Source organism: Corvus moneduloides, chromosome 1, assembly GCF_009650955.1.
Source record: "Corvus moneduloides isolate bCorMon1 chromosome 1, bCorMon1.pri, whole genome shotgun sequence".
Taxonomy (NCBI): Eukaryota; Metazoa; Chordata; class Aves; order Passeriformes; family Corvidae; genus Corvus; species Corvus moneduloides.
The window spans coordinates 16,743,786-16,757,882 of NC_045476.1; the positions used below are offsets into that span (position 1 = coordinate 16,743,786).

General features: G+C 40.4%; 1 protein-coding gene across 3 annotated transcripts in view; it reads left to right on the plus strand.

The window, feature by feature from the left end:
- The window catches only part of NRP1 (neuropilin 1), a 113,984-nt gene that overhangs the window by 38,084 nt on the left and 61,803 nt on the right, over window positions 1-14,097 (plus strand). For all 3 annotated transcript variants that reach the window (XM_032100201.1, XM_032100210.1, XM_032100218.1), the window contains exons 4-5: window positions 9,174-9,355; window positions 13,841-14,068. In XM_032100201.1, the coding sequence (XP_031956092.1) occupies window positions 9,174-9,355; window positions 13,841-14,068 (410 nt within the window). The remainder of the gene's footprint in view (window positions 1-9,173; window positions 9,356-13,840; window positions 14,069-14,097) is intronic.

Consider the following 14,097-nt stretch of genomic DNA (forward strand, 5'->3'; position numbering starts at 1 on the left):
TGATTTTCCAAAGTGTGGAACTTATTTTATGTAGAGAACTTTCACAGTTTCTCTGAAAAACTAACATCTACCTAATACTTCTAAAAGTTGAGTTCCTAAGGTTGTGATTAATATACTACATAGATCCCCAAAGGAAAATTACAAATTAATCAGCAGTTCCAAACTCCCAAATGGAGTGCTATAAGGTTGCCATAACTTTAAAACATTTCTTTTCTACTTTCATGGAAAGAAAAAGAAATCACAACCGATTCTGATCTCCATTTGCTACAGCTCTTTCTCTGTTCTTTAGGCATTCGAGGAAGCAAACCCAAGGCTTCTATAACTTACCAATTAGGCAGGCTTTTTCATGAATTCAGCACAGGACTAATCAGAATGCACACAGGACTAATCCAACCACAAATCATTAAACTAGTTAGGTACATGTAAACAGTGTTTGATGAGTATAGAGGTGTACAGTGAGTGTGAGTGTATATACATGCATGAGTCTCTGTATGCAAGTTATTTAGTCTAGTTCTCCTACAGAAATACATTTGTGATTCTGTGTGAGACTTTGCAGCCCCTTCTTCCAGTCATTCTATGGCTTAGGAAAACTTCCAAGTTTCAAGCCTCTGTTAAGAAGCTTTATTTGAAACCCACAGAAGCCACTAGGAATCTTTCCATTATTTCAGGAGAGGTTAGACTGGGCTCTTGTGTTTAAAGCACGGTTCCAGCTATCTCAGCTTTATTCCTTGCTGCTTGCAAAATTTCTGCAAGACTGCTGGCACTCAGTCTCTCTCTCCCGTCTCCACATATGTAAAATGAGAATGACAACTTTACCTCAGAGGAATGTCGCAAAGCTTCACTTATAAACAGATTGGCATACTTGGATGAAGTTGCTCTACTAACAAGAAGTTTTCTGATTGATGGGCATCTCTTGGGAGGTCATAGAAACAAAAACAAAACCATATAATCAAGTTTTGGGATTTTTTTTTTGACTTACAAGAGCCTATTCTTATGCATGATGGCTGCTTGTGTCGTCTTTCTTCTCTCTCTTATCACACAGGATATCTTTCCAAATCTAACCATGTCAAATTAGTGGCTAAATACTAAACTAAGCCAAGGTATAACCCTCACCTGAAACATCCACATGAAAAGCTTGAGGTACAGTGAGTAATAAGAAAGTTAGTTTTTAAGAAATGTGACTTTTTTTGCAGTTTCTAAAACCCTTAGCTGTCTAAACATAGATAAAGTAACCATTAAACTACCAGTAAAAATTAGACTGCATTTCATTTTGTGGAGAACACTGGAAAGTTGGCAAGAGGTAAGATTTTGCAGTGAAATAGGGAAGTGAACAAGTTGTAAATGACTCTAATATCTTCCAGATGGCATATTTTACTTGGGAACTGGGTTTAGAGTAATTAGAGGCATGTGAATTTCCTATAAATACTAAACTTCACCAGTTTGACACTAGAAAGCTCCTTCCTCTCTGAAGTCTTTAAACTGCTAAGTGTTTCTTTTTCCTCCACTTAAAGTGGAAGTCAAGCATTTGTAAATTTGTCTTATTTGACAGAGAGAAACCTTTTCCATGAAAAGATAGCATTTTTCTATGCCAGAAAGTTATGAACTGAAGTTCCTTACTGAAGAGGTTTAAAATTGAATGTTTCTTCCCAGAAGAGGTTTTCATTTTTATATACTGGGATCATTATATTATAATTTATTACAGTATGTGGCAAGCAGTGAAATCAGTGGAATTTACTGTAACTTCAAGATCAAATCTTTTCATTGGTGAAATGCTTTTTGCAGATAGATGTGCTGAAGACCTTAGCAGATGAATTTTACTTTTAGTTCCCTTGGACATTGCAATACTAAAATGGCAAAACCCGGTCTATAACCTCTGGTTCTTCTTCATTTTCTGCATGACAATGTTACATATATTCCAAAAGTGGATCCTGGTGTTCTCATTTCTGTTGAAGAATTTTCCAGATTTTATTTGGTATTAATAGAATAGAACTAAGTAAATACAAGGTAAAATATTCTGTCACCACTTGCACCCTCTCTATATATCAGTGTAAACTGACTTAGATTCATTGGCATAAAGGGGCTAATCTCATTTGCAGCAGCTAAAGATCTGGCTACTGTTCTCAGTGGAGCTGTATAGATAAAAGTGCAGATACAATCTTGCTTATTTAGTTCAGATCTTCAGGTCTGCCAGTCCCAGGTACTCAAAAAACATGAGCCAAAATACCAGGAGCATGTGATAAGGTGAAGGATACTCAGATTATTCTAAAATAGTAATGATTATTTTTGTTACTTCTGGGTTTTGAAATATTATTGGCTAAGGTATGTTGCATTTCAGATTCCTTTGTTCAGCAGAGAATTAAGAGCTTAATTTTAAACAAAAGGGCAAATCCCAATGCATTCAATTATTCCAGAAACCAATGTAATAACAAGACTGCTGCTAACATTAGTTGGAATTAAACTCTTGCAGTGAGTAACTGTAGATCTTCATTTATGTCTTTGTTACATCTCTTCTCTTTTTCACTGCCGCATTGTCTTGTACTAAAATAGACCCTCAGTAGTTCATTCTTAATGGAGACCCACCGTCAGTTAATGGCATTAGTAAATTACTGAACAGTGGCCAAATCCCAATGGCCTTATTCCCAGAAATCTCTTAGGTTGACAGGACCTTTGTATGAATAACTCCAGTGAATTTTGGCCCTGGGTGAACACCATAAAAACACCAGCTCACAAAAGACCAATGGAAACAAAGGACCCCCAAACCGACAGTAAATTACAAATCATTAATCGATTGCGAATTGTGTATTTAAATATCCAGCACTCTAGAGAACTCTGGGATTTAGATGATATGTTGTCTCCCTTGGGGGGCTGCATCTGCACCAGGAATCCAGTACAAGCAAAAGCAGTTTAAAAGCCTCCTGCTATGGGCACTGGCTCCCACCTTCCCTTCTCACAGAGTTTGCATGGCCCGGCTCATTCTAATTCAACTGTATGCATGTCCATCCTCAGAGAAATGATCTGTTGAACATTTTAATAGATTTGAGGAAAAAAGGGAGAAAGGGAGAATTGGGGTAGAGGGAGGGAGGAAGGGAGGAAGGAAGGGAGGAAGGAAGGGAGGGAGGAAGGAAGGGAGGGAGGGAGGGAGGGAGGGAGGGAGGGAGGGAGGGAGGGAGGGAAGGAAGGAAGGAAGGAAGGAAGGAAGGAAGGAAGGAAGGAAGGAAGGAAGGAAGGAAGGAAGGAAGGAAGGAAGGAAGGAAGGAAGGAAGGAAGGAAGGAAGGAAGGAAGGAAGGAAGGAAGGAAGGAAGGAAGGAAGGAAGGAAGGAAGGAAGGAAGGAAGGAAGGAAGGAAGGAAGGAAGGAAGGAAGGAAGGAAGGAAGGAAGGAAGGGAGGAAGGGAGGAAGGGAGGAAGGGAGGAAGGGAGGAAGGGAGGAAGGGAGGAAGGAAGGAAGGAAGGAAGGAAGGAAGGAAGGAAGGAAGGAAGGAAGGAAGGAAGGAAGGAAGGAAGGAAGGAAGGAAGGAAGGAAGGAAGGAAGGAAGGAAGGAAGGAAGGAAGGAAGGAAGGAAGGAAGGAAGGAAGGAAGGAAGGAAGGAAGGAAGGAAGGAAGGAAGGAAGGAAGGAAGGAAGGAAGGAAGGAAGGAAGGAAGGAAGGAAGGAAGGAAGGAAGGAAGGAAGGAAGGAAGGAAGGAAGGAAGGAAGGAAGGAAGGAAGGAAGGAAGGAAGGGAGGAAGGGAGGAAGGGAGGAAGGGAGGAAGGGAGGAAGGGAGGAAGGAAGGGAGGGAGGGAGGGAGGGAGGGAGGGAAGGAAGGGAAGGAAGGAGGGAAGGAAGGAGGGAAGGAAGGAGGGAAGGAAGGAAGGTTGGTTCGTTGCCAAAGACATGCCCACACCAACAGATGACTTGGAAAGATGGAGAAGGGCTTCTCCATTGAGAATGCAGTGCGTGATGGGAGCAAGCAGCCGGGTAGGAACACACCATGCAGGATCCCATGGCACTAAGCACACTGGCAAAGGGCTTAAAATTGAAAAAACCCTGCAGTTCCCATGCCACCCAGTGATCAGGGAGCACTTGTGCCCTGCTGAGACTTGCTGAGAACACAGCAGTCACCCAGGATCCTCCAAGGGCCGCATGCTGCTTTCACCTCCATCAAGGTGTTTTGTGAGGCCCACATGTGAGGAATTATATCCCCTTGGTGTAGACACCAGCACTGACAGTCCCAGTTACAGGGAAGGCTGGTGTGTCTTCACAGGATGGGTCAGTCCCCCCATTCCCATTGAAGGGGTTACCTTACCAAGAGGCCCTTGAGAGTGGTCAGGCTGCACAGAGGAAGCTCAGATGAAGAGAAATGCAACAGATGCTGAGGCTACTGGCAGAAAATCAGCCCATTCAGGGCTGTGCTTGATTTTTTGTTTTTAATAGCATGTACTTCTTTTTCTTGTTGCTAATAAACTGGGATTAAGGTTGGTGTCCCTCGAGTGGTTGCAGTTTTTAAGCTTTTAGCTCTGGTGTACAGATTGCCTTGTGCCACAAGCACTGCAGTAAATCCCACACCTCTAACCCTCAGTAACTAATGGGGCACAAAGCCACAGTGCAGAACAACTTGAAGCTCTTTATTTAGATTTCTTCTTGCGATGCCCTTCTGTTCAACTAAAGTGGAGACTTGTGGGGAATTCTAAAAAAATCTTTATAAAATAAAGGCAAAAGAAAGATACATACTAAGAAGAAAATTTTCAGAACCAATGATAGTCTGACCAGGATGGATAATTCATGTCAGGGACAAATTTAGCAGCTTTAGTGGAATCAGAGTGTTAAAAGAAAGAGAGACTTGGAAAAATTTTCATCCTAACAGGTGAACAGCCAAATTACTCATAACAACCATATAGATCACAGTAGGCTGCAGAAAAATACAGTATACTTGGATGTAAATTATAGTTGTATATACTTCACTGATTGCTTCATAAGATTAAATGGCAGATATTTGATTTCAGCTGAGTTGGTTGTAGTTCTGCCTATTTCTTGGGAAGGAATCTTTTAAGGAAAAATACGTAAGACTCACTGCCCTGGTAATAAGCAAACATGTTAGAAGCAGAGCGTAGCTTGACAGTGGCTGGCTCCAACAGCAGGCAGGGCTTTCCAGCACTTGCACCACTTTCTGCAGTACAACATGCTGTAGTGCATTTCAGGGGTCTGCAGCATGTTCAGAACTGAACCCCAGTGTAAGCATTGTTATCACTTACTAGAAACTGGAACTAGGAATATCATCAAAATTTGAATTCTGCAGCTCTTAATGTTTTTCACTGCCCAGGGCTCATTTTATAAGTATTGCTTGGCCTTTTCCTGAAAACCATAGCTTACACTTTCCAAGAAAGAACAAGTTTTTTGCAATTCCTTAAATAATTTGTAGAGGAATTCTAGATTCCCTCATCTTTCCACTGTGCATCTCTCCCAGACATGGTTTTACTAAACCATAGAATTAATAATGGCCTGTTCAGGCACCAGCTGGGAGGAGCAGGAAGTGTGTGTGAGCTCTTGCACCACTGTTCATCAGTCTCCCACCCGAAAGAGACGCACTGGCCTTGCACACCACACAGGGTGCAAACAGAAGTGGGATATCTGGAAAGACCCAGACAAGCAAAAAGGAAATGATTTTTGCATCGTGGCAAAGCGTCTCCGTGAACATATTCACTGACTGTCCTCTCTTCTGGGCACGCATCTCCTGTTTTCGCATCTGAACTTGTGCTCTGGTCTTTCACCCAAAACTACACTCAGTGATTAACGCCGTGTTTATATTTACATCTCTGTGCCATAAGCCCTAAAGGACTATAAAATTACAAGAAATATTTGCCACACCATTGACAGCAGTAACTGAGTGTACAATTGCCAAATGGGAAATCCAAATTTGCAAACTCAGTATTCTGGGCTGTGTGCCAAGTCTGTCTGGGTGCTGCGGAGGTGACACATTCAGTCTTCTCACAGGGATGCCAATGTGCCAACTGTATCCCTGGCACAGCATCTTCTGACAAACTTATGGAAAAGAACTGCTACCAAGTCCAGAGGGACATGCAAGCTGCTTTCTGAGCTTCCTTGGCAGCAGCTCCATTTCCAAGTTGTGACTATACTTTCTCCTATTTACAAGACCAGTTGTTTGTGATATGCTGTGGTCTCTGGTAGGATTTTGAAAAGTGCAAAAATGACAGCAGGATGTTGGTTTCCAAGTATAAACTAGTAAAATCCAGAGTAATTTTATTTCTCTAAGAAAAAAATAATACAGATACTCATTTGCTGGAGCCCAGATATCATATGTTGCCACCAGTGTGGGAGAATCCAAGTCCATTTGTTAGCTGCCAGATGAAAAACATGATCCTTAGAACATGAAGGTTGTAGAGCTGATCTCTAAAGCTTCCTCTTTTCAAATTGTACTTCTTACCCATTGTCTCACAGCTAAACTTCTCTGTCTGTCAGTAACTTTTCAAAGTGAAAGAAAAAAATTGAAAAATCCTCCAATCTTCCATGGGGCAGCATGACCTATAACTTGCAAAAATCCATTAGAAGACATCCTTTTAGTAACCAAATTATGTCATTTACAACTGCACAGCTGCCAAGAAGAGCACCATAAATTACGATTCTGTCACTACGAGGGACACTGGAAAGTGTAGGCAGGCTATTGCTATGAAGGAGGAAAACTGGGAGAGTGATAGAATTTAATTTGAATGGGGGTTTTTGCCTATTTACTTCATATAATACCAAAATTGGTACTTACAGGTTAGTTGTTTTTTGGCTGTATGTGAAAAACTTAGTAAGATTATATAAGATTATTTTTAAGGTGTAGCAGAATAAAAACACCAAATTCAAGCCTTTTGATTTTATCTCCTTTATATATGAAGGAAAAAAGAATGTAAAAGTTGCTTAGCATTTTTAGTTAATTTTTTTCATACCATCTGAAAATTTATCTACTGTTGCAGCTTGAGCAAAGAATGGTGCCTGGGAAGCTGGTGAAATAGTGTCGTCATGGGGTAAATGGAGCAAAGACTGTCAGATGCTGTGGGTTTACGTGGTTACTCCTTCTCTTTAGCAAGCAGTCAATTATTGGAGAAAGGTCATCTTGTTAAAACTCTCAAGATACTTTTTTTCCTAAAAATCAAAGAACTCGTAGCATGGATCCCTGAGTACTTTCAATAGGTTTTGCAGGCAGCCTAGAGCTAGCATTTTTACGGAGATTTCTGAGAAGAGAAAATAAAAAACAAACCAGACAAAACCCCAACAATTCTGAGGTGTCTTTACAACTCTTTTCCTAACTTTCAAATCCTGTTATACACATATCATAAAGACATTAGAGAAAGAAGTCTAATTTTAAAAACTATGGGCTACTTAAGTGTCTGTAAAATTATCTCAGAAATGCATGTTTCCGCTTCGTATTCCCACCAGTCTGCACTGGGACAGTGAAGCTAGTGAGCTGAGCAATTGCTACTAGAAAAATCAAATACATAAGAAGAAGTGCGGTTAACACAATATTTCACATATGTTAATGCTTACAGTTCCATCAGTGTCAGCTTTATTTTCTATTTGATATACACCAAAGCTGGCACACAATTTTAACTGATGAGGTAATGTCATTTTTAATTTAAGGAGCCTTAAGCCATCCACTTTAACTAGTGATATCATCTTTGCAGCTGTCTCACAGGACTTCATGTAAACATAAGTAATGTGCCCTGGATGGTTTGGAGCAGAGTTGTTAAAAATGACATTGGTCATCATGAAGACATTTTTTTCCTTTGATCTCTTTAAAAATGCCAGACACACTTTATTGTCCTGTCATTTTTAGCTCTTCCTTGTATATTAATATGCTTGGAACATTTCAGTGAGCATAACAGTAGAATATAAAGGTTTAAACAAATTAATGGCAACATTTTAATGTCAGTCATAGTAAGATAATGAAAAGTAAATGAGATTGTCTGGCTGACAGCAACTTGTTAAATGAAAGGGCAGTGTGGCTGAGACACAGAGACACAGGGGCAGGGAAGAGCCTTTTGCTCCCATCGGAAAGAGTCGCAGGACACAACCCAAGCTCCAAATGCCACCACCTTCTAGGATTCTACAGATTGAGTCTGATCCTCCTTCCCGTATGAGGTCAAGTGAAATCATCTGCTAATAAAACTTAAGAACAGACCTGTGTCTGCACCTGCAGCTTCTGCCTCCATGACTTTGATTCTCCTTTATATTCCCTGGGCTGGTTCAGCACCACCAGCCTGCTGGGCTTGCTCTCCTCAGCCCTTGAACACCGAATCTGTCAGACCAGACACTACACATTGGCATCTCTGGTGACAGGGTTGAGGAGCCCTATCATGTTGCTCACAGGCAAACTTTTACTACCAATCATTATTTTGTTACTGTATGCTTTTCCTTACACAGCCCTTAGGTTTGATATAAATAATCACAGAGGTTTTAGCCCAGTCTGTCTAGCAATCACATGCTGGACAAATATGAATGTTGTAAACGCACACTTCTTGATCCAAATACCTAAGCAAAGATGATTTGTATTGAAACAATTTTTGTCTGAGAAAAACCAAGTGGTGTGACTGACTCGTGGATTTTGTAATGTGCTCCCAGCTATTTGTGAAGATAACAAGGAAAATAACAGATTTTTCTACCACTGATCTGCAACATGGTGGACTTTTGAACAGAATCTAATGTTTAGGGATTTATTTATTATTCTGTGGACATATGTTTGGAGGACAGCATATGGAAATCAAAGTATTGTTCATAAAGAGCTACAGCCAAAAATACATTTTTGAATTCATAACAGAACTTCACAGTTTGAAAAGAATGCTATGCATTATGTATTGATAACAACACTACACAGACAAAGGAACACAATTTAATAATACAGAATTGTGCTTGTGAGATTTCCTTTTTTTTTGTTAATTGGTTACTTTAGCTGACATTGTCTGCAAGCATAATGGACACCATTCTTCCTAATAGTTCCATGTTGCCAGATGATGTCTACAGACATAATGTAGTCCATTTTAATTATTTCATTTTGCTTACATCTTTCAGCATAATGCATTTTCCAAGCAAGCTAGCATTTTTCTTGATTATCTATGTTGTGTTATGGTTTCTAAATTAATTAGGTCTCTTCTTTCCTGGAAGTTAAAAGTTTCTTCCTTCCATTTATCTACCAGGTATGATTATGTTGAAGTGATTGATGGAGATAATGCTGAAGGACGCTTATGGGGAAAGTACTGTGGAAAAATTGCTCCCCCTCCTTTAGTGTCTTCAGGACCATATCTTTTTATTAAATTTGTTTCCGACTATGAGACACATGGAGCAGGATTTTCTATCCGTTATGAAGTTTTCAAAAGAGGTGAGAAACAATTCATTGTTATATAGCTCATAACCTGTGATTTTTACTTGCATCAGAAAGTTCACCATAATTCTTTGGAATGGGGAAAATGCATGAAAATGCTTGAAAGAGAAAATCTTATTACCCTAGTCATTCCAAGGCAGGGTGTGTATTCACTGGGTGTAAATCTTTATGAATCCGGGGGGTCAGCTGTGTCTGAGGGTTGACTCCTCTGCATGAAATATGGTAGTTTTTGTCAGCTGTTTGTTTCAACCATCTTAAAACCATTAGCTTTATGGCTTTCCTCTTTTTTTTAATAATAATTACTCTATGATTTACAATGTTACTGCCTCAACAGAACTGCAACCTTCTGAGTCCCTGACTTATTTTGGTTAGTGTTTTGCTCTGCACTCCCAGGAGATGACTGTGGGCTCAGAAAGGACCAGAGTACACATGGGCAGCAGATGATATTGCTGCTGCTTTCACAAATCATGTTTGGGAGGTAAAGGAGGGAAACAGCTCACACTGTTCACAGGCATGACCTGCTGGATGCTCATGCCAGGAGTTAGTGCCAGTGAGCACAATTATCTTTATGGGGCACAGAGAAAGCCCAGAGAAACAGAGCGTGCAGGATTAGCCAGACATAGAGACACTCCCTCTTTTATAACACTCTTCCCAAGTCAATAGCTAGAAGGGCTATAAGGTCTTTTTTTTTGGAATGCATCTTCCCTATAGTTGGATGGAGATTAATAATTCATATATTCCATTCCTAGAGAATACAGTACCAAAACTCATAATATATAAAAAGACAATAGCACTCATTTTATAGAAAAAAAATTTATTTCAACATCAATGCTTAGGATCATATTCACAAAAGCAGCTCAAAACTTCAAATTCCCAATGCACACCACTCCCAGTCAGTGCCCCATTTTCAGAACCAGTCCAAGTCCCTTTAGTGCACCTAAACCAGAGCCAGATTTTCAGCTGTGTTCAGCATGCACTCTTGGTGGCAGCTGTACTGTTAATGAGGAGAAGCACAGTAGTGAAGTCTCTTTTCTATCGCTATTGCTGCTCTGCACAGTGCTAATTGGGGCCACAGACCTCTTGTTCACCATCTTCCCTGTCTGTAAATCCACTCTTGACTCCCAGAAATTCTTTTGCTGACCTTCAGGGTCACATTTTTTGAAAGAATTCAGCATTCAAATGACACCAAGCTTTCCTGAAAAAATATCTCTATTTATTTTCGTGTCCTTAGGAGGCTAAACTCTTGAAAATGTCTTCTGATATTTCTCAGTGCTTATGTATGCAGTACCATCTTTCATAAAGAACAAGGCAGAAACACAAGAAGAAGTGAAAGAATGACCTGTGAAACAATCTATTTTAGTAACTGAACACTTTCAAGGAAAAGGTTTTATTTATTTCCAGTGTAGTGACAATCCAGAACTCTGACAGGAACATTGTGTTTATTTCCTTGTGTGGTCATTTACATGTCTCAAAGATACACATTTACCATGTTAAGATGGCATTATGAATGTGATTTTACACACATGAAAGTCAGGAAACTCAAAATTATGGCTCCCAGAGCAACTTTAACTCCAGTTCATTCCACATAAACTGTATATTAAGGCAGGACAGCTATCACTATGCACAGTGTTAGAAAATGCCATGTGTACACAAAGGATTCAAGTTATCATTGCTGTGGGAACAGAGCCCTATTTAACTTCTGAATAAATGCATATACGTTATTCCAGTTTTGCATTTTAATATCTGTGCCAAATAAAGCTGTTCACCCTTTCGCACAGGTGAAGCTCAGCTGCTCACACCAGACAAGTATGTTTGGTTTAGCAGATTCACAGCTTATCTCATCATTTCCCAGGTATGGGAAGTATGATCCCAAGCCCAAGGTCCTGCAGTACTGAGCTGAAGGCTGAGCTTCATTCCAGCACACAGTATGTTTTTGCCCATTACTCTTTCCTTCTCATTCAGCTCCGTAGCCAGAGAGAGCACTGAAGAAGTTGTATTCAGGACTAAAACATGAAACCCATTTTGGCCAACACTTAGTCCACATGAAATGTTCATCATTTTGGCTTGGGCAGACATCCTATTTTAGGGTAGATGAGTGACGTATTCACTAGAAAAGGATCTGCACGGTTCACATTCAACATTCCTAACTTAGTCAACTAAATTTATGGTGTAAACTGAAAGGAAAAAAAGTGTCAACCAAGAAGGCAAATGACTTTTTGGCTCAGTGACACCCACAGATAGAAGATTAACTTATCCCAAATTTAATTTGGTTTTCTTTGCTCTCGCTGTTGCCTCCTCTCTGTCTTTCCTTCAGCTCATATCTCTTCCTATGTTTCATGCACATGTACACATGTAGTTTCTCCACCTCAGAAGTATCTATTTTTGGTGTCTCCACTGGAACGTTTTCTGCCAGTTTTCCATGCATGTTGCCCCATGGAGTTCCTCGTAGCCTCAGTATTGATATAATTCCTGCAGCTGCTTTACAGTGTCAATAAAGGGTCAAAATCTGTGGCGGGCATTTTAGTGAGACAGCTCCTCTGAAAACAGTTTCTGCTTCTTGCACCAGATTGAGTCAAACATGTTTAAAATAAAGCAAGCTGGCATCGAGATACCATGTGTGAGTGTAAGGAGCCTGATGATTGCGCGCTCCCGGAGCCAGGATCTGGCTGTATTTAATAAAGCAATAATGATTCTGGCTTACATTTTATATTGCATCTTTTATTGGATTCCAAGAGGAGTACAGAGCACTTTATACTATGAATGGCATAGCAAAGCTATTTTATCCTGGAACAGCAGCTACTGGTGGGAGTGAGGAGCAACAACCAGAATATAACCCTTCCCTACATGACAAGGAGACAAGAGAATGACAGGGAGAGAAGAGGAATATCCAACTAATGTGTAAGGGGGTGATTTAATTATAGGCAAAATGTAATTTCCCAAATTGGAATGGGTCAGGTTACATGAGCATCAATACCCACATCTTCCAAAATATGCCATGAAGTGTTCTGAATATTGATATAACAGTTCAAGAACTTTGTCTCAGTGCCTGTTGAAGGGCAAGAATACCTGAACTGACTAAATTCATTCAGACCTCTCTCTTGCATGCTGAATTTAATTGGGAGGTGGCCAGATCTATGGGGGGTAATATGTTTGGCACATTCACAATGAAAACATTTTCTATAGTGAAATAAGAGTATTCATATATGCAATGAGCCAGACTGTTTTCCTTCAATGATCTGTGCTAGGCATTGGAAATCCTCTAAGGCTCCTGACTACGGTCTCTAAGGATGCTGGGCATCCTCATCCACATTGAGACCTCACACACATCGTCCTCCAGCACAGACCTGCGTGTTGCAATGAAACTGTGCTCTCCATGTCCTTCCTCTCCTGCATATCTGAAGACCTTCATTTGAGTCATCCTACTCAAAACTCCCCAGGCCAGCTGCTATCCACCAATGCCCCAAGTCCTGTAAATCACTCTTCTAAGTTTCGAGTGCCAAAAGGCAGAGAGGGGTGCTGACCTTGTAGGGAAGATATGTGGGCAGTGCCTGCAGCTGACTTCTGAGCACACCTGCAGGTGTGGGATCCACAGAGAGGATTCCTGAGGGACCTAAATAAAGGAGAAATGAGATCTGCAAAAAGAGAGGGATTCCAGTTTGTCCCCTGTATTCACAAAGGCAAATCCAGTGACCTGGCCTTTTATACCCTTACATCTTTCCTGCCACTTTCCTGCTCCACCAGGAGCACTGTTTGGAGCATCCCATTATGCCATGGTGGGAACATCAGGGAAAGCTGGTGTGTCAACATTGACATTAGGTGACTTCTAGCAACACTGCCTGTAATCACACAGTTTATCATGCCCACACTAACAGCAACATTTTACTGGTGCACCTGTGTCAACACCACTCAGAATGAGTCACTCACCCTCAGTACATGTACGAATTACCTTTCACATTTAGTTTGTCAAGGAGGCATAGGTCACATCTGGCAGAGTTACTGAGTCAGTGCTCCAGGAATCTGAAACCACTACTCCCTCTACTGAATTCACTCACCCGCTTTTGTAAAAAATTCTATTTCACCAATAAAAACCTGTCTGCCATAAGATTTAAAGATTTGAGCTTGAAGGGGCTATAATTATTTCTCTAGGGCTCTGTCGAGATTTCTGCAGCTTACACTTTCATTGTTCCCACATGACTTTGTATTTGTCATAATTTTTTCTAGAGCTGGTACAAGTTTTCATATTGTTCCATACAAATTGAAAATTGAAGATCAGACAGTATATGCGGATTGGGCTTTAAATGACTGACTATCAATAATAGGAACAAGCTGGCTGAATGATTAATGCAGTGATTAAAATGAGGTGTTTCATTGAAAAGCCACCTTTGCTGCTGGAGAGACAATACAACTTAATTTGTTTTCCAGCTAACTGCTTTGCTTAGTAGCACAGTGTTAACCCAGTTGATTTTTCTCCTTCTCCTACAGGACCTGAATGTTCCAGAAACTTTACTTCATCAAGTGGAGTGATAAAATCCCCTGGATTCCCTGAAAAATATCCCAATAGCCTTGAATGCACTTATATTATCTTTGCACCAAAGATGTCAGAGATTATACTGGAATTTGAAAGCTTTGAGCTAGAACCTGATTCAAATACTCCAGGGGGAGCATTCTGTCGCTATGACCGATTGGAAATCTGGGATGGACTCCCTGATGGTAAGAGAAAAATGGACTGTAATATGCAT